The following is a 21,343-nucleotide window of genomic DNA, read 5'->3' as shown; positions in this document are numbered from 1 at the left end:
ACCCATATCCCAAAGTCCCATTCTATATGCTTTTTGTTTGGAGTGTGTATTTTGAGTGAGATTTTTCTCATGTATTATTGGTGATTGTCTGTGTACCATGAATGACTGGTAGCCATTCTGGTGTGCCGCTTCTGAGCCCAGGTCAGCTAGTATATGTCCGAACTCTCTCATGACCCAAATGAAAACAGACTGAATAGACAACTGAAATTTTCTCACACCTAATTTTCGAATGGCCTGTCTCTGCGGTTTTCAAAGCCGCCCTTGAGTCCCAAACGGTTGCCCATTCCTGGATTACGCCCTTGTGTCAATCATCCGGAGCTCGACCTCTGACCTCTTAATCCTCTCCGGCATCATTTGTCCTAAACATATGAAAGCCCGGGATTAACCGCTTTAGGTCTCTCTTTAGGCCGGGAGCCGTCCATTTCCAGTGACACGCGCACGGACTCATCGACGGACAGCTCCAGCCACCGTGCCTGCCGCAGCCGACCGCTGCACCAGTCCACAGGCAGTCATCTGTCCAGTGACTCTCAGACCACAGTGGTCTGCAACTACGATCTTGGAACGTCATCGCACGCTGTCGACGCGGGAGGTATTGCTTCATTCTTCGCTGAGCTTTAGGGCAGTGTTCCCCTTTTTTGCACCACGGACACGTGTAATGTGGGCCTTTTTTCACGGACTGGCAATATGTGGCAGAAAATGACAGTAAATATGAAATAACACATTGAAGCTAAAAACCGATATTAAGTGCAGGGAAAATGTCACTCACCATACACTGAATCAACCTTTTTTTAACAGCGGCCTCTTCTAAAACTTGTCGGCAAATATCCATGGTCGCAGGCATAATGAGTTCTTATCCAATCGTGAAAGCTTCTTCGCGTGAAAGTTTCTTAGCTTAGTAGACAGACATGAGGTATGATGCTCTCAGTGCATTTGCTTTTCTTGCCTCGTTTGCTAGCTTTTAGCCACATATTATGTAGATTGGACTAGGTGGTAGACTCCTCTGCTCAGCAGGTGGCCTTTTCCCCATAAAAAAGTTGTCCGAAGACGTCGCCGCCTGAAGCAAACAGCCAACAGCAGCTAAAGTTACTGTTTACAATGACTGGCGCTGGGCTGCTATAAATGTGCAAACACCCTAGTAATTGCGGCCATCCACTAGATGGCGATCTATACAAATCTTTACTCAGATTAGTCAGTAGAGTAGACAGGGATATTGATGTGTCAAGAGCCACAGGCCAGATTGCAGTCTTTAATAAATTATTTATTTCTCTGCTGCCCGGTAGCAAATGCGCCACAGACCGGTACCGGTCCGCGGCCTGGTGGTTGGGGACCACCACTTTAGGAGGGATGATGGCACATCGCTAGAACTGGACTCTACCTAGAGAACCTGATGTGAAGCCATAACCCTAGTTTGAAACCTTATCTCAAGTTTGAAAACTTAATTTGAATCCCTAAACTGGTTTGGAATCCCTCATTTCCAACTCAAACTTGAAAATCCAAATACTGTCATGCCGAAAACCTATTTAAAAAGCCTCAACTTTGTCTGAAACCCCTTCAACCTTTTTTGAAACACTGAAATCAATGACTGAAATCTGATTTAAACCTTACTTTCAAACTCGTACCTTTGTTTTGAAAGGCTCAGAACCAAAATTTGTAACCTGGGAAAACCAGGAAGACCTTACTGCTTGTTTAAAAACTGTTTTAAACAGTAGCCTTGAACCATCGAAGGCAATTCAATATAATGAAATACTTCTTTCTTGGCTTCCAGTGTTAAGAGTTGTTTGTAACTACTGCCCATAGGTAGCTGGGATGGGCTCCAGCACCTCCGCGACCCTCGTGAGGAAAAAGCGGCATGGAAAATGAATGAATGAATGAAATACTGCTTTCTTGGCTTCCAATGTTAAGAGTTGCTTAGAACCATAGAAACCATTTCATATACTTTCACAGTTCACAGAAAGGTTTTTTTGGCAGAATTTGTATTTGTTTGTCCTATTTCTCTCAGAATTATGCTAAAAATTATTCATGACACAAGAACAAAGGAGCATTTCCCTCGAACAGCTTGGATAACTGCTGTATAATCTATGAACAATTATACAACTACAGTTAGAGTACTTCTTCCCTCCAGAGTCAGCAGTGGAGGGTCCTCCCCGGCCTGCCTCTCCCCCCCTGCAGGAGTATAAGGAGACGGCCGTCTTCCTGCTCTCATCCCGCCGGCCGCTCACCTCCTCCTCGTCCTCCTCTCGGCCCCTCTCGTCCTCCTCCTCTTCAGGAGTGGGGGGTTGCGAGAGCGGGGTCGGGGGGCCTCACTGGGAGGATGAGAGCACCAGCAGCGAGAGCAAGTCCAGGTATGACAGTCCTAAAACTTGTGTGGCACTGACACCATTTTTTTGGGGTTCCCCATACCGAATCCAACACTCGGCTGTGGGGTATCAGCCAATGCCGATACTGTGCTGATATGACATTTTTGAAAGAAAAAATCTTTTAATACTAAATTACTGCATACTCACTTTAATGTAAAGTAATTACTATTATGGCTTGGTCAGACACTGCTTAACTCATTGTCTGCCATTGACGGCGCCAAATGTCCAATTCCATTTGAAGCAGGAGGGTTGGCAGCAAATGAACAAACATTCATTGAAATGAACATTTAAAAAAAAAAATCACTGGAAAAGATGATTGGTTGCCCCACGATTGGATGTCTGTCTATCATCAGCTTTGGAAGGGCGACAAGCTCTCTTTTTTCACTGTGGCACGTGTAGCTGGAGCCATCTTGGGTAGGATGACGACAGTTGGAAACTAGATCTCGAAAAGTACATATTGCACAGCATTGGCAATTTACTTCTTAGTACTTGCCGATACCAATGACATCATTCTAGTGCAGTATCAGTGCAACACCACTTAGAACTAGGAGAAGTTAGTCACACTGTAGTGTATTACTTGAGTAAGGGCACTTTCATACTAGCACTGTTTGGGTCCTTTTTAAACGGACCAGAGTTCTTTTTCTCAAATAGTACGCTTCTTTTTGTAAATGTGAACGCGCATCCGAACTCGAATTCGGACCAAGCAAAAGAACTCTGGTCCGTTCAAAAATCGTGGTTCTTGGTCCGTTTTTAAGCGCACAAGCGAAGCAGGGTGCACTTATGCAAGATTGCATGCAGCTGCTGTGACGCTTTACGCTCCCTCATCCCCAGGGGGAAGTATTTCCTTTTTCTAAATTGGTGCAATCAATGAGTGCGCCTTTCTTCCACGTGATGCTACTCGGAAAGTTCGTTTAGCGCCTTTCAACAAGTAATTTCCAAATATTGGTGCAAGGTAGCTTTCCAATCCGGTCCTGGTCCTCTTGGCTTAATGTGAAAGCGCCCTAAGTCTTAAATTACCAGGCTTACTTTACTTGAAGTTGACAAGTAATTCGGCGTACAAGAAAAAAGCAAAAGCAAGACCCGAGAAGTAGTAACTTGAATGGGCCAGGTTTTCCAGACGATTTATACATATTTCCAAAATAAAAATCCCTGTATTTGTGGTGTAGTTCCTCTGGTGGTTGCTACCGGCCCACCTGGAGACCCCGGAGAGAAGCCCTGAACATCGACAGCATCTTCTCGGGCCACAGCCAGCGGATCTGCTCTCAGGGCTACCACACACTCCCTGGACCCTCTCACCCACCGCCACCTCAGCCGCCGTTACCCAGCGTTCGACCCACCACGCCTACACCACGAAGCGCTCAACCATCAGTGGGTAGGGAGGTCGCAGAGTCGGGGGCAAGATTCAGCCCGACCGTCCAGCCCAGATCTCTGGTACGGACGATGGGCCCCCCTCCGCCTCCACCTCTGAGGGGGGTCGAGCACCAGCCTCGTCTGATTCAAAGAATGGAGAGTGGCTATGAAAGCAGCGAGAGGAACAGCAGTAGCCCTGACAGGTAGGGAACAACTGTCAACCTTTTGAACAACTCAATTGACATAATTTTCTGGTCACGTTAGGGAGGTGGGCCAACACAAACGGACGCTGATGTCCGGACCGTCATGGCGCTCGGTGCCCAAGTCAAAAAGCACTGGAGCTATCCTTCAAGAGCTGCCCTCACCCGTATGGTCTGGCGCAACCAACACCGGTAATTCTCAGACCAGTCTTGTATTCAATTCAATTAAAAGAGCTGTTCAAACCTTTAAATTAATGACTTACAGTGAGTGTGCCTCCCAGCACTGCAAGATTCTAATGAAATGTCTTGGTGCCAATTTGGTTGGTCCCAGGGCGCAGCGAGCTGGACGAGCTTCAGGAGGAGGTGGCCAGAAGAGCCCGCCAACAGGAGCAGCAGAAGCGCAAGGAGGCGGAACAGGAGGCAGCCATGGGCTTCAACCCAAAACCCAGCAAATACATGGACCTGGATCAGCTCCAGCACCAGGGTAAGACCAACTCCACCATTTATGTCCGCGGGTTGTAATAGTAGTCACACTGCTAGTCGGATAATTCTGATAAATTTTGGCTTTTGTGGTGTCACAAGCTAGGATGTGTGTGGTCTGTCTGTGAGGTCACTCGCATATGTAAATGTCTCTGTCTGACCTCCTCTCTTGTCCTCCCGCCCATCTGCTTGTCTGACTCTCCATTTGGTAACCCCCTCCACCGCACAGCTTTTTTTGTGACCATAACAAACACACATCTGCCAACCTCTGTGACACATAGATTTTTGTGGTGTGAGTTTTGGCGGGACATGCGCAAAATGCGGATTTAGGGTGCAAATGGTTTGGAGGAACGTGGACGGATCATTTAAAAAGTTCAAAATGTACTGACTCAGCACCTATTTATGAACAACTTGCACGCCTCCTAAATATTTCATATACTCTATAAACGATATTGCTATATGTAGTGAATTTTCAATATAAAAATAGCAATAACTGCACAAAAAAGTAACACCAACACTTTAAACATATAAGGGAATATGGAATCATTCCTTGAGTACTGCTTTTGAAATGTTTGAATAATAAATAGCAGGCAGCACTCTCGCATTACATTTGCAGGGATTCATTAAAAAGGATGTGAGTTGCATGAATTAATTAGCAAAGTAATCGTGGAAAAACTTGCCATGACTAGAATCGAAGTGGCTAGGAAATGTATGTCGTCCATCTTGTTGTGCACATTTCGTACGTATACGTGTCATGGATTGGTGTGTGTGTGTCCATGTCTGTCTGTCTGGAAGTGAAAAGTGGTAGTGATCATTAATTTTAGTCATAGGGGAAGTGGTGTTGGCAGAGAAGTTGCACAATGGAGTCCCCACACAGCAAAGACATGACAATACGCGATCCCCTCATAGATGTAAATACAAGTACATGTTAGTGTTGTGGCCCATAGCAAGGATGGTGAAAAAGGTGACTTTAGAGGGCACATAAAGACATGTATGTGTGTATGCTGATGGCATTCAGAAAATACTAAGCCTGTCGCGATATGCAATAAGTCAATTTATCGCACGGTAAATAAAAAGGTCGGTAACTTTCCCAGCTACGATGTAGCACCGCGTGCATGCGTGTATTTGCGTGTGCTGCATGCACTCGGCACACGTCTATGTTGATTGCATATGAGACTCCAGTTTCTTTCACAGACTGGTCATCAACACACCGTAGAATTTAAGTTCAGACATACATAATAAGGAAACATCTATATTAAATAAGGGTGTAACGGTAAATGTAATAGTATTGAATCGTTTCGGTACGTGGTAGTCGGTTCGGAACGGACGCGTACCGAACGAGTTTCTGACGTAATATAACTCTTACTTTTCGAGGCTGTGAGTCGATCGGGTTAAAGTTTCTTTGTGTAGATTACATTTACTCCGTCTTCTCTACTATAATGAGGACCAACACGGTAGGGCAGTATAGAAACGTCAACGGTGCGACAACGTGGCCGCCGCGAGAAGTGAAACGCGGGCGTTAGAGTCAATCAGCCAATGCACACCAGTCGCAGTGCGGCCGCGTGTTAGATGCGTCCTAGAAACGGCTCAACGCGACGCACGCGAAAAGAACGGCAGAGTTTATTATTTGACGCGAGACGCGGCCCTCCTGCGTCAATACTACTAGCTAGGATCGGGCCGGAAGTCACTTGTGTAATAATACGGTGGATCCAGTCGATTTTCAAACTAATATGCAATCGTAACCTACTTTCTAAGTCCATCAGATCTCTTGAGTGGTAGATCGGGGCACAGTTGACTTTTCTTTGTTGATTTACTGCTGTCTTCTCTGCTATAATAATAACCAACAAGGCCCCGTGTTCAATACAAAACACTCCTACCACAACTAAACAAGTAGGAACTAATATTCACATAGGAACTAAAGTTATACAACATACAATATAAGTTAATACATCACATTTGTAAAATATAAACACATAATAAAATAAATAATAGCCCATTTAAATAAAAAAAAAAGAGCTAAAACACCTGCAATTAAATAATAAGAATAATACACACATCCTGCTTACACAATTAAATTGATTAATTTCTGTGTGGCGCTTTAACTTGAGAAAATTCTCCAATAAAGCTTTTGAAAACCGTTCAGAAGAAAAAAAAATGTTTCATCGAGGCATTTGATTTGTAAAATACATGTTAAAATCTTTGTCATTGGGATTGCTTTTCTCTTTAGCACAGGACTTTTTTCTTTCTTTCAGAAAGAAAGCTGACCAATACGCGGGGTCTGAAAGGCAAATTGTTGTTGGATTATCTTTAAATACCCACTACTTTTTGAGCAGAATTCTAGCTTTGTATAGGCTAATGTTCCTATTGTTGAAAGCACAAAAGTGTGTAATAAACAACTAGCACATTTATATATTGCATTTTGTTTTTTTACTGTACCGAAAATGAACCGAACCGTGACCTCAAATCCGAGGTACGTACCGAACCGAGATTTTTGTGTACCGTTACATCCCTAATAATAAACATTGTAAAATGTTGCTACATTGAGGCTAATGGAAAAACAATGAACTAACCACTTTAGCCTGCTATAAAACATTGGCAGTCTTACCCAAAACTTGCGATCAAAAGGTGTCACTTCAAACATGAAAACTCGTTGGTTTACAGCAGTCGCAAACGATGAGAAAAAAAGAAAAAAATCTATTACTGACACTACATGCATGAAGAAAAGTTTCTTTACAGAGTGTAAAGTTTATGGTTAGCGGCTTAGGGAGCATACTTCCGGTGAGCATTTCAAAATAAAAGCATGTCATATTCAACATGTAAATTCTACACGAATAATAGCTTTGAAATGAGAGCCATTATGAAAAATATGATTGGCAATGAATCATTTGGCTTCAAATTTGCTGACATGCGCACTTTGCAGAACATTACAGTCAAACAAACACTTCTGATGGGCTCTAATTGGCAGAGAACAAAAGGGCGTTGGGTTTCGCACCTATTTCATATTCTGCACTTAGCTAGCTTTCAGATGACTCGTTATGCATTGTGTGTGTTTCTTTTTTTTTTTAATCTTAATTTTACTATAGTTTGCTTTACTTAAGAATAACTATCTATTGCATTTGAATGGCTTATTTATTAGGGTGTATTGTCACTACATTAGCGGCTGAATTTGTTTAAAAAAATAAAAAATAAAAATACAATAATATAACATATCAGCTATAATTTATTAGGCAATACATCACCTAGTAATATTTGTTATCGCGACAGGCCTAGAAAACACTTCACAAGATGTCACCACAGTTTGTATGAGTGTGTTTGTAGCTCTGAGCAAAGACATTGTCAAACACAGCAACACAAACGTAAACGTGCATTTTTTTCAGATCATGGTGTAAAAAGTTGTTGTTTTTATGACCCAGAGAAAAGTCAAAAGTTGTGGTCCTCTCATAAGTCTTTTTATCCACAGAGAGATAAACATACACCGCTGGCCAAAGGTATTGGCAACCCTGCAATTCTGTCAGATAATGCTCAATTTCTCCCAAAAAAATAATTGCAATTACAAATGCTTTGGTAGTAATATCTTCATTTATTTTGCTTGAAATGAAAAAACACAAAAGAGAATGGGAAAAAAATTAAATCATTATCATTTTACACAAAACTCCAAAAATGGGCCAGACAAAAGTATTGGCACCCTCAGCCTAATACTTGGTAGCACAACCTTTAGACAAAATAACTGCGAACAACCGCTTCCGGCATCCATCAATGAGTTTCTTACAATGCTCTTCTGGAATTTTAGACCATTCTTCTTTGGGCAACTGCTCCAGGTCTGAGATTTGAAGGGTGCCTTTTCCAAACTGCCATAGTCAGATCTTTCCACAGGTGTTCTATGGGATTCAGGTCTGGACTCATTGCTGGCCACTTTAGAAGTCTCCAGTGCTTTCTCTCAAACCATTTTGTAGTGCTTTTTTAAGTGAGTTTTCAGTCACTGTCCTGCTGGAAGACCCATGACCTCTGAGGGAGACCCAGCTTTCTCACACTGGGCCGAACATAATGCTGCAAAATTTGTTGGTAGTCTTCAGACTTCATAATGCCATGCACACGGTCAAGCAGTCCAGTGCCAGAGGGAGCAAAGCAACCTCAAAACATCAGGGAACCTCCGCCATGTTTGACTGTGGGGACCGTGTTCTTTTTTTTTGAAGGCCTCGTTTTTTTCCCCTGTAAACTCTTATGTTGATGCTCTACTTTTTTCCCATCTGACCAGAGAAAATTCTTCCAAAATGTTTTGGCTTTCTCTGGTAAGTTTTGTCAAACTCTAGCCTGGCTTTTTTATATCTCTGGGTCAGAAGTGGGGTCTTCCTGGGTATCCTACCATAGACTCTCTTTCATTCAGACACTGTCGGATAGTACGGGTTGACACTGTTGTATCCTCGGACTGCAGGACAGCTTGAACTTGTATGGATGTTAGTTGAGGTTTGTAATCCACCATCCACGCAATCTTTCGTTGAAATCTCTCGTCAATTTTTCCTTTCCGTCCACATCTAGGGAGGTTAGCCACAGTGCCATGGGCTTTACACTTATTGATGACACTGCGCACGGTAGACACAGGAACATTCAGGTCTTTGGAGACGGACTCGTAGCCTTGAGATTGCCCGTGCTTTCTCACAATTTTGCTTCTCAAGTCCTCAGACAGTTCTTTAGTCTTCTTTCTTTTCTCCATGGTCGATGTGGTACACACAAGGACACAGGTTGAGTCAACTTTAATCCATTTTAACTGGCTGCAACTGTGATTTAGTTATTGCCGCCACCTGTCATGTGCCACAGGTAAGTAACAGGTGCTGTTAATTACATAAATTAGAGAAGCATCACATGATTTTTCAAAGGGTGCCAATACTTTTGTCCGGCCCATTTCTGGAGTTTTGTGTAAAATTATAATGATTTTTCCCCCCATACTCTTTTGTGTTTTTTATTGCAAGCAAAATCAATGAAGATATTACTACCAAAGCATTTGTAATTGCAACCATTTTCTGGGAGAAATCGAGCATTATCTGATAGAATTGTAGGGGTGCCAATACTTTTGGCCAGCAGTCATGTGTTGGCTATAGCAGAGAATTTGACAGAAGTGGTCCTCTCAATGACTCAAAGCCCTATTAATATATATTTGTTGGCCTACGGTTCTCATAGTGACAAAAGACAAGGAATGTGTATTTTCGTGTTCATGGCCTATATGTAAAGAATTTACTGAAAGCAGTATCCAGGAAGACAACAACATGTATTTGTGTGTTTGTTTTTTTGTGTCTGTGTGCCTTCTCTGAACTGCAGGTGTGAAGGTTTTTTCCCCCCGGGCTCAGCACTAAGTAAATCTGTACGCTGGATTATTAGATTTGTGTCCTGGCTGCCCTCCTTTGTGTGTGTGTGTGCTTTAGTGTGTTGATGAAACTGAAACGCACGTACACACTCACACTGCTGCGAGCACAAGCAACCTTGATGAAGTGTGAGGACGACAAGCGAGTGGACAGATGGCTTCACTATCGGCGTGCTTATATAAGTATTTGCTGCGGTGTGCAACATTCGTATCGATGCGTTCAAGGCCTTTCAGAACTATCTGGAGGAAAAACGCAAGAACACGCTCCTGACCTTGAATTTTTGACTTACTCGTCGCAGTTTACATGTTGATGCATTACCGCTCGCGACTCGCTCATTCGTTACATCCGTACAGTGTACTTCTGTCCTGACAAAGACAGCAAAGAAAAAAAATGTGAGAAATAAAGAAAAAAAACACTTTTCAGGTGCTAAAAGATATGTGCAGGTGTACCTACTAAGCTATTGTCAATAATGACTAAATAATAGGGGTGTAACGGTACACAAAAATCTCGGTTCGGTACGTACCTCGGTTTTGAGGTCACGGTTCGGTTCATTTTCGGTACAGTAAGAAAACAAAATGCTAAATATAAATGTGTTAGTTGTTTATTACACACTTTTGTGCTTTCAACAATGGAACATTAGCCTATACAAAGCTATAATTCTGCTCAAAAAGTAGCGGGTATTTAAAGATAATCCAACAACAATACCCCACGTATTGGGTCAGCTTTTTTTCCTGAAAGAAAGAATAAAAAAGAAGTCCTGTGCTAAAGAGAAAAGCAATCCCAATGACAAAGATTTTAACATGTATTTTACAAATGAAATGCCTCAATGAAACATTTTTTTTCTTCTTATGAACGGTTTTCAAAAGCTTTATTGGTGGATTTTCTCAAGTTAAAGCGCCACACCGAAATTCATAAATTTAATTGTGTAACCAGGATCTGTGTATTATTATTATTTATTATTTAATTACAGGTGTTTTAGCTCATTTCAATTTATTTTATTTAAATGGGCTATTATTTATTTTATTATGAGTTTATATTTTACAAATTTGATGTTGTATTCATTTATATTGTATATTTTATGTTGTATAACTTTAGTTCCTATGTGAATATTTGTTCCTACTTGTTTTGTTGTGGTAGGAGGGTTTTGTATTGAACACGGGGCCGTGTTGGTTATTATCATAGCAGAGAAGACAGCAGTAAATCAACAAAGACGAGTCAACTGTACCCCGATCTACCACTCAAGAGATCTGATGGACTCAAAAAAAATAGGTTACGATTGCATATTAGTTTGAAAATCCACCGGATCCACCACATTTTTACAAGAGTGACTACCGGTCCGATCCTAGCTACCGGTAGTAGTATTGACGCAGGAGGGCCGCGTCTTGCGTCAAATAATAATCTCTGCCGTTCCTTTCGCGTGTGTCGTGTTGAGCCGCATCTATCGCGTGGCCGCACTGCGACTGGTGTGCATTGGCTGATTGACTCTAACGCCCGCGTTTCACTGCGTTCTCGCGGCGGCCACTTTGTCACGCCATTGACGTTTCTGGGTTGTATTGTCCTACCGTGGTGGTCCTCATTATAGTAGAGAAGACGGAGTAAATATAATCTACACAAAGAAACTGTAACCCGATCGACTGACAGCCTCGAAAAGTAATGGTTATATTACGTCAGAAACTCGTTCGGTACGCGTCCGTTCCAAACCAAGCACCATGTACCAAAACGGTTAAATACTATTACATGTACAGTTACACCCTTACTAAATAAAGATAGGTACCACATTTGATGTTACGAACAGATGTGTATTAATTGCCATTTTAATAAATGGAACTCCATTTCTTATACTGCCCGGAAGGAGGTCTTAAGTTCTCAGGTACTTTCTTTTTCTTCATCATCATTTGCTAGGATGCTAAGTAAAATTGCCACTCTCTTACTCGTAGACTGATCAGAATGAAATTTGATAGCTATATTCAAGGGATGTACTTGTCTATACATCGATCCTCTTAAAGTTAACATTTCCTAGACTGCCTGGAGGGAGGTCTCAAGTTCTCAGTTACTTTTTCTTCATCATCATTTTCTTAGCTAGGATGCCAACTAAAAGTGCTACTCTCTTACTCGTAGACAGATCAGAATGAAATTTGATAGGCATATACTAGCGATGTATACACATCGATCCTCGGAGCGCTATTTGTAAAAATTTGCCGATTAATTACTGGGGATTAAATAATTCCAGATTTATTGTTGCATGTAGATTCTGAGCGAGCCAGTAAAGGCAGCCGTGAGGTCGTAGTTCATTTTGATCTTGTTTTTACGATAACATTCATCAAAGTTTACGTAAAATTGTTTATGTTGTTGTTATTATGGTAAACCATTAACCCATGCTAATACATTCAAGTACTGAGACAAATTAATTCAAATATAATACAAATTTTAATTACCACATCTAACGCACTACAAGGCACACCTAGACATGTGCCGATAACAGGTTTCAAGGTATACTGTGGTTTGAAAACATCACGGTTTCAGAACTGCAAAGATTTTCCATCATACTGTCCCTAAGGTATTAGCTATTTAGCTATTTGTCCCAAATATGCAGGGAGAAATCCTTCGCTTGCAGCTGCAAGGCTCAACCCTCCCCCACTGGTTGTTGCTCAGTGTCAGTGAGTCAGCTGTGCTACACGATGGCTGGAGGAGGTGAAACTCCTGAACTTTTTTCCCCCAACGAAAAAAACTAAATCACTTGTATGCGAATACTTCGGCTAGAGAAAAGTTACAGACGGCCGCGGCTTAGAGGAGGAGGGCCAACCGACCAGTAAAACATGTTTGTGGAGGGTGGATGCTGAGGAGGCAATACCGCCAATATGATTTCACATTCATACAAAATGAAAGGTTAGTAAACACTATCATGAATGTTTCCCACCAGGTACATGAGTTAACTAAATTGAGTGTGTCTAGCGGTGGTTAAACATTTGTTTTTTTTCTCTCTGGGAACTGTCTTGGTTCAAAAAGAGAGTGTGTGTATAATGTAAGCATGATATGAGTCATACACAGGTACTTTTTATGACAAATTCAATTATTTTTGTTCACATGATAATAATGTTAAGCTGTGGCTGTGGGTTCAGGCTCATGTAAAGAATTGCATTTAATTTAATCTTATTTAAAAAATATATATATATTTAATTTATTCTTACTTAACGTTATACTTATGTTCCAATTTGCTAATATGTTTTGAAAAATAAAAATCCTGTTCAATGGAAAATACATTTTAGAGCTGTATTTGCAACCGTGATATTTTTGCTTGAGCTTATCATACCGTCGGAATCTCATACCGGCACATGCCTAGGTGCACCTAAAAGCCTTCAATAATATGGATCAATGTAGGTTAATCATGCTCTATCCAGTGGTTGCATGAGGCAACACCAACCACTGCTACTTCTACTACAACTGTGCCTTTTAATGCAGTTCGCCCTATATATGAAAACAGTTTTAAAATAGAAGGTGTGCCTTATACTTCGATACACCTTATAGTGCGGAAAATACGGTAAACAATTGTAACATTATTTTACAGGTAGTTTTCATTATTAAGACTGTTGTTTACATTAAAGAACAGCACTGCCCCCCGTACCACACATTGCCTCTGTCCAACCCCTTTGCAGAGGTGCACTCTGCATGCCCCTTCTTCACACAGCAACATAACCACTGTCTTCTCTTTTTTCCATCCTCTTCTTCTATTTTCCTCATCACTCTGTCCTCTTGTCCCCCCCTACCCGATTCTTCGGTGGGTTCAGCTGTGCTCAGACCCCTGCATGAGGCTAGCGCTCCTAGCGGCTCGGCCGTAGCCGCGTGCATGAGGAACGCTGCTGGCCTGCTAAGAGGCAGGCAGGAACAGGAAATGCAGCAACGGGAGTCAGGAAGCGCCCCTCGCCCCCAGGGTCCTCACAGGTATACACACCACCAACGTGACCCACAAAGACCCACCTGCCTCCCATCACGACCCTGCTGGACTTGTCTGTTTGCGTGTGTGTCGTTTGTTGTTGTGCACATCCCGCTGTGTGCGTGCCTTGCTTGGCTGGGCTCGGAAGGAGAGTCGTGTGTTTTTGTGTGCTTCACCGCTTCCTCTTCGTAGCACTCTGTTTTGTCGTGCGATGGCAGTCGTACTTTTTTTGTGTCGTGTTGTGTGTTTTGCTCTAATGCTTGAGGGTTACGCCGTGTCAGCCTGGAGAGACCCTAAAGGTATCAAATTCAAGATTGCTTTGACTACACTACAGTTGTCTTTTTAACTCATTCATTGCCACTCTAGGTATATGTGTATCACAGAAAGAGTTGGGTACTAGTGACGCGTTACATTTACTCTGTTACATTTACCCGAGTAATTTTTTGAGAAAAATGTACTTCTTACACTATTTTTACTATGCAATGCTGTTTACTTTTACTTGAGAATATTTATGAAGAAGAAACACTACTCTTACTCCGCTTCTTTGGGCTACACTAGAGTCATTACATTTTTCTTATTATTCTACATATTGACTTTATTTTTACAAGAGATGCCGACAGTGGCTGTCTCAGTTTCACCAATTAAATGTCACAATAATAACCACATGACTCCATTATACTAATCGGAGGTAACAATGTTTTTTCTCCAATAGTGGACACTCATGCTTTTTGAGCATGTGACGTTTTAGTGTTGTTCTGATCTGAATTCAATGATTTTTGTGTCATCTTTTTGGACTACCGTAATTTCCCGAATATATGGTGCACCCGTGTATAATGCGCACCCCAAATTTACTTGTAAAATCTAGGGAAAATTATTGTACCCGTTTATAACGCGCACCCTAATTTTAGCACCAATAAATAGAAGAATACAAGAAAAAAGAGCTCGTGTACAGATACAGAAATGTCATTTTACTGACTGGTGAAACACAGCACAAGCATAGCACATTGGTAGTTCAAAATATTACCATAAACTGACAATATTTACGGTAATAATATGATGTGACAACTTCTCCAACTTACCAGAATCTAGGAGAAATCAAAACAGATGACTTTTCTTTTAAAGGCTGCTGTATAACTTGCTCGTTTCATCATGATGAATAAATGTTTCTTCCATGGATTGATACGGTAAAATAAAAGTGAGAACGTAAGTCGGAAATCCGTGAGCGCTCATCGCTGTCAACACGACAGTAACAATAGAACTATTGTTATTTGGGTTTGAGTTTCCCGAGGGACAGATATAGTTGAGGGACACACACAGGAAGTCTGTTGTTACGTTTGTTATGGTCCGAGTTGCGGAGCTGCAATAAACGTTGACTCAAATTAGTTCAAGAAACTAAACTGAAGAATGGAAAAAGCAGAATTTAACACAGACAAAATCATTTGGCCGATAAGAGTGAAGTATTACCGAAACAAAATGGTGACGTCACGTACCGTAATGGTCGGCAACGGATCGCCGCATATGTTTCTTCAACACAACGTGGCCGTGTCAAAAAAAAAAAAAAAATTCGGTTTATATATATATATAGATATGTGTATATATATATACATATGTAGTATATATATATTTCTGTCTCCATCCATGTACCCGTTTATAATGCGCACCATGATTTTACAAGTTGATTTTAGGGAAAAAAAAAGTGTGCGTTATATTCGGGAAATTACGGTAATATGGTCATGTAATAGGTTCGTATAGTACAGTATACAAATAACAGTTCATATAGATGTTGTGCTGAGGAAAAAAATACACCATTATTATTATTTTTTTTTAAATCAGGCATTGTAACCAGTTACCATACCTGTCAAGTTGTACGGTTTCGGCGTAATTTGTACAAATGAGCACTGATTTTTAAATGTGTACGTCGTACGTTCAAAATCTGTACGTTTTTCGTGCATTACGTTTTTTTTTCTCCGTTCAGATTTGGTCACCGTTTCAGCAACGAGACAATGTGCGTTACGATGCGTTACTACATTGGTTGAATGACGCGAGAAAAGTCAGAGACACTGAGAGTGTGTTTGTTGTAGCAAACGCGATGCTAGGCTAGGTGACTCCAATATTTCCTGACTGTAGCCGACAGCCTACAATCTACGCCTAGATATCACATGCTTACAGAACTACATGCGAAATGACAGACGGCGGCGTTAATAAACAGCCGCCATTTTGGAGCAGTAGACCTCTCAGAAAAGGCTCTGTTGGAGAGAACCTTCCTAGCGAACTTAAGTAACTTATCTAAAATACTCCTAAATCGGCAAAATCTTGACTTGAATCAATCTTTGAATGATGAAACAGTTTTAAAACTTTAACATGTCGAAAGTAGACAGAAGGGAACTAATGCAAAATCGGTAGCAATTTTAACAACTTTAACAGTTGAATCACAACATTAAACAATTTCCAAACATAGCAAAGGTTACTATGTTTTTTTTTTGTTTGTTTTTTTAATGGAATGAATGATTTTATTCTGCCAATTTGTTGCCGAACACAATTTCCCGCAACTATTGCTGATCACTTCTCAGAATTAGCAAAAGAAATGTTCCCTGACTCAAAGATTGCATCGGTAAGTTAATTTCTCACTTGACCTTTTTAATTCACAAGTGGACATATTAACGAACTACCTTCAAGTCAAACTGAATTGCGAGCTGAAGTGCCATGATGTGCAGCCATCAAGACATGATAGACATTGCCAAAAGTGCTACATACAATTATAACAAAAGTCACTGTTAAATTTTAGTAATCATGTAGCTGAAGATATTGTTCTTTGATTGCACCAGGTTATACGCTACAATATTACGAATAAATTCATATTATTTTGAAAATTGAGTTTTATTTTTGTTTCTTATTTCACGTTATACACAACGTTGTAAGATTAGTCACCAATTTGTAAGGGCATACGTCACTATTTGTAAGATTGCCAACGGCCTCGGGTTGACAGGTATCAGTTATTCACAATGCTACTCCTCACTTGAGTGTTCTTTTCAACGAATACTTTTTTACTTGTACTTGAGTACATTTTTGGATGACTACTTTTACGTGTGTAATATTATTTATAAGTAACGCCACTCTTACTTGAGTATATTTTTTGGTTACTCTACCCACCTCTGATTATAGAGTATGTGTTGTGGTAGTAGGAGAACAAAATTACATTAAGAACTCACTATTGATGGAAATAGACATCCAATCCATTTTGGTTGGGTGGGCCCAAGGTAAAATGAATTGGACGTCTATCACCGTCAGTGGCAGCTCAAGGGTTACCTGTTACAAAAATTGGAAATTCCACAGAAACTTTTCAAAATATTTTGGGGTAACTTGATTTTTACCGGACAGCACACTTTCATATGTAAAACTGAAGCAAAAGAAGCATTTTACAAATCAAATGTTTAAAATTACCATTTTTCCCCTATAAATTAAAACATTGAGAAAGTTAATTATTTTTGTTTGTCATTGAAGTAGGACTCAAAATGTGTTTTTGGTACATTAGGTTAACTTGACCATTTGCTTTTAATTATATTTCATTTAATTCCCTATCCTGACTGCCCTTCATAAATCATGTGTTTCTACGGCCTCATAAGTGAAGGCTTAAGTGTTTTACTATATAGTTTCCTCAGCCTATTAAAGCTACTCATTTACTGGTCAAACCAAACTGTTCGCAGAGGGGAAGAGGAGGAGAACGATTAGTGCTCAGTACCTCTTTTTTTTTTTCATTTTACATCCCACCTCTTTTCTATTGATCAACACTACCATCTGATTTATAGCCCGCTGCTGCAAAGCCTGCTGGGTAATTACTAAGGCTGAAAGGAGTTGATGCAGGGCGGACGGGTGCTGTTGCAGACACACACATAAACACACCCACACACTGATAGGACACGCAAATAGGATCCGCTAATGTCATGCATACATCATTTGCCTGCATGTAAATCAATAAAGTGATACGGCGGCCTGCTGAGGGCAAATTACTTTCTGTGGCGTTGACGTACGACGCTACGCACTCTTTGGAAAGTCTGATCAACGCGCATGATATGCTGGCTTCAGGAAGTGTGTGAGCGATGCTTGTGCCCTGCTGTAAAATCCCATCCAGTACAACAGTGGTTCTCAAACTAGGGTCCCTGAAACCCTGGGATTCTGCAAAATTGGGCAACATAGCTTTTTTGCAATGCAAGGGCATTATGCCAATAATTATCCATTTTTTAGGAATGCACACACGTTTTATCATGCCACAGATGGTGTAAACAATAGCATCTGTCTGAAAAAGATCTGAATACAAATGATGCAGCAACACATGTTGACAGACAACATAAAAATAGAAGCATATATTTTTTATCCTCTGATATTCATTTATCTGATTAGTTGTGACCATCTTCATGTAGAAATGTATGTCCTTGACTACACTGCCCACTAGTGGTTAAGGTGCACACACCAGAAAGAGCTACACTGTGAATTAATCATGACGTACATAATGGTTAATTCAGTCCTTTCTATTAGTTATTATGTTATTAGGTATTATCCATAATCCTGGACCTAAAAAGTTTGAGAATCCCTGTAATACTTAACCAGGCGGTGTGTGTGTGTGTCTTGGGGTTTGTGCGTGTGTGTATTGTGGGCCTTTTTTTACCCTGTCGTGCGCTTGTTGTGACCTTCCCAAAAAGCACCTGACGTCACTACAATTTTTTTTTGTGTGTGTCCCTCCCTCCAGTGAACAGCCTGGCCCGGTCCAAGTACTGCTGATGACTAATCAAAAGGAGGAAGAGGACCAGGCGCCCAATAAAGACGCAGCTTCGGGCAAGGACCCACCCCCTCCGCCTCCACCCTATCGCCTGCCAGTGGTTCCTCCCCGCCCGACGCTCACCCTCAGTATCGCCCATCCGTGTGCCCCCTCTAGTGACGTCGGCGGAGGGGTGAGGCTGTGTGAGTTGCTGCAGGCCGGGGGGGTGAGCGTCAGACCATTGGGAAGGCACTTGGCTATTTCCCTGCCGTCGCTCCCGCTCCGCTTTTGGGAGGCGCCCGTCACACTCCCCCCTCCTCCCCCGCCCCCCGTCACGAAACCAATCACACCTCTCTGGCAGCCCCCTCAGCCCAGTTCAACCTCTGCCCCTCAACCTCAGCCGCCGTCAGACTGCGCTGCCCGCCACTGGTCCTCGTGGAGTTTAGATCGCCCCGACGCTATGGTGACGACCTACGACACCCCTCCGGACCGCTACGCTGCTATCCCGTCGCAAGCACCCGGGCCCGGTCGGCACTCCGTTCGGGGCAAAAAAGGACTCCCCAACAGCTGTGACCACGAGGAACCTGAACTAACAGAGCTTGACTCCCTTTACCAGGCTAGCCTGCAGGCTGGCAGGACAGGTACACACAGAGACACTCACTTCCACTACCATTCAAAAGCTTTAGTGCCAAATAAAATCGTCCTTATTTTTGGAAAGAAATGCACATTTAAAGAATAAAATCCAGTCTATAGCAAGGTCTCCCAACATTTATCCAGCCAAAGACCGTATTTTACATAAGAAAATGAGACAAAGTGATTGATCATTAGGGATGGGAATCGAACTCCGATTCCAATTCCGAACCGATTCCTAGTGTTTCGAGGCCTCGATTTCACAAAGAAAAAGCCTTAATGATCCATTTAACAATTCCTAAAGACGTGTACTGCGTCATCACGTGACGTGACGTGTCTTGTTTTCCAGACACATCAAACTAGCATGGCGCCAAGAACCACTCGCTCCAAAGTTTGGTTACACTTCACCAGGAAAGAGGGTAAAAATTAAAGGTTACAATGGTTTAGCACGAGCATTGCAGCCGTAAACATAACAACGACAGCACGTAGGTTCAAACACTGGAAAGTGTGTCTTCACTTCACGAGGAAAAATTACAACAAAGCGACTTGCAGTCATTGCAAGGTGGAGATAACTGCATCGGGAGGGAATACGACTGTACTGTGCTCACCGAGACGCTAAGGCTCAGTCCTGGCTATACAGCGAGCTAAACTCCAAAATGACAATGCAGAAGAAGTTGGTATAATATGCTGACTTTATTCAGCCGTTGTTATGACACCATCACTTGAAGAGTGAAACTAAAAATAGAAACGAAACAAATCAATTTCGTCCCCAATAACAAACAGGTTCGCATCAACGTAAATCAGCGATGATTAGCTGCTAATACAGTAATAACACAATCGGTTAGCATGCGTTCGCTAGCATTAGCACATCATTCAAACCACTACACAACTGGATTTAAGTGTACGATCGCGAGTGGAAACACACAGCAACAACACAAAAGATGATACATACAGACGTTGCCTCTGTAGATATTTTACAAACATTAACAAAGAACGCAGAGTTGTAGCAGTGTTTCCATCTCTCACTAACTCGCTCACTCACTTGGATGCTTTGTACCTGCACGTCTTCTTCGCGTGTAAGCGCGCTCTTCTTCACGTGAGGAAGCGCAGGGGCGCTCCCACTTGAGCGTGAAAGCACACTAAAAACTAAAAGGCATGCATTTCAATATAATGGTAAATAATACACTTTAACACATATTGCCAAAGGCAGAACAACGACCTATATGCCAATATATACCTTTTTTTTAATTTTATTTTTTAATTTCTATTAGAAAAATGTTTCAGTAAAATGTTACACATTCTTGTGTATTTGCCACTTATTTCCACAGTTAACATTGAGACCTTGGGCCTCTTTTGACCTCGTTGTAAGTTTGTAAGGTTGTGACGTCTGATTAAACAAACTCGATGCCAATCAAAGCGTTTGTTCTTCTTTTTCCCCAAATTAGAATCGGTAAGAGAATCGATAAAGAATCGAATCGTTAAGCAATATCAATAATGGAATCGGAATCGTAAGAATTATATCAATTCCCATCCCTAATGATCATCATGTCTTAATTTGCTTACAAATGTACGTAGTGTAAAATCTGGGCCTTTTTAATTGAATATAGCAACAAGGCGATAGTAAATTTATTCGTCTTCTACCATTTAGTTAAAGAGCATATAATGTTTCTGACCGTCACAATAGATAGAAACAACTTAAAAATGAACTTCAACCGCTGGGCTAACGTCCTAAAAGTCTCATCAGCACAGAGACATAACAAGCACGGCGTCTACTGGCTAACTCGGAACCTTCAAGCAACAATAAGTCCGCGATTAAGTCAGCATGATTTAAAGGCTGTTCTTACTGCGTAGGCTGCAGCCCGTCAGAGCGGCTCATCTCTAGGGTGGGAGGGCAGGCTCGCTCCAGAACCCCCAACGCAGACATGGAGAGGAGTGTGTTTGGGCCGGACGGCGCCAGCACCCCCACCTACCTCAACAAGGTTAACACTCCTACTAATTTTCTGTTTTAGTCACCATTTCCATCCATGTGACTCCCATGGCCTTCTTTGCGCTGCTTTTGCAGCCAATGATGTTGCAGGGTCTGCGATTGGGGGCAGGGCCAGAAAGCGAAGGAGACCATCCGAGGCGAATGGGACGTAGCTTGAGCGGCACGGTAGTGGTGACCCCGCGGCACGCCCGCCTGACTGCCACCCGCAGCTTTGTGAGTCTGCCTCCGCTTCATCATGGCAACACACAGCTTCGTCTCAATCTCTCCCCTCGCTGTCTTCTTCTCTCTCCGTCTCGTC

General features: G+C 41.8%; 1 protein-coding gene across 2 annotated transcripts in view; it reads left to right on the top strand.

Annotated features, from left to right (window-relative positions):
- The window catches only part of usp54b (ubiquitin specific peptidase 54b), a 111,672-nt gene that overhangs the window by 85,205 nt on the left and 5,124 nt on the right, over positions 1 to 21,343 (top strand). For both annotated transcript variants that reach the window (XR_009061820.1, XM_057827086.1), the window contains exons 11-19: positions 407 to 589; positions 2,123 to 2,342; positions 3,524 to 3,910; positions 3,972 to 4,099; positions 4,239 to 4,391; positions 13,530 to 13,683; positions 18,420 to 19,069; positions 20,910 to 21,037; positions 21,121 to 21,258. Coding sequence is in view for 1 of the 2 variants with exons in the window: in XM_057827086.1 (XP_057683069.1) it covers positions 407 to 589; positions 2,123 to 2,342; positions 3,524 to 3,910; positions 3,972 to 4,099; positions 4,239 to 4,391; positions 13,530 to 13,683; positions 18,420 to 19,069; positions 20,910 to 21,037; positions 21,121 to 21,258 (2,141 nt within the window). In the remaining variant the exon portion in view is untranslated. The remainder of the gene's footprint in view (positions 1 to 406; positions 590 to 2,122; positions 2,343 to 3,523; positions 3,911 to 3,971; positions 4,100 to 4,238; positions 4,392 to 13,529; positions 13,684 to 18,419; positions 19,070 to 20,909; positions 21,038 to 21,120; positions 21,259 to 21,343) is intronic.

Source organism: Corythoichthys intestinalis, chromosome 21 (genome assembly GCF_030265065.1).
Source record: "Corythoichthys intestinalis isolate RoL2023-P3 chromosome 21, ASM3026506v1, whole genome shotgun sequence".
Lineage (NCBI taxonomy): Eukaryota > Metazoa > Chordata > Actinopteri > Syngnathiformes > Syngnathidae > Corythoichthys > Corythoichthys intestinalis.
This window is presented reverse-complemented; position numbering and strand designations above follow the sequence as displayed.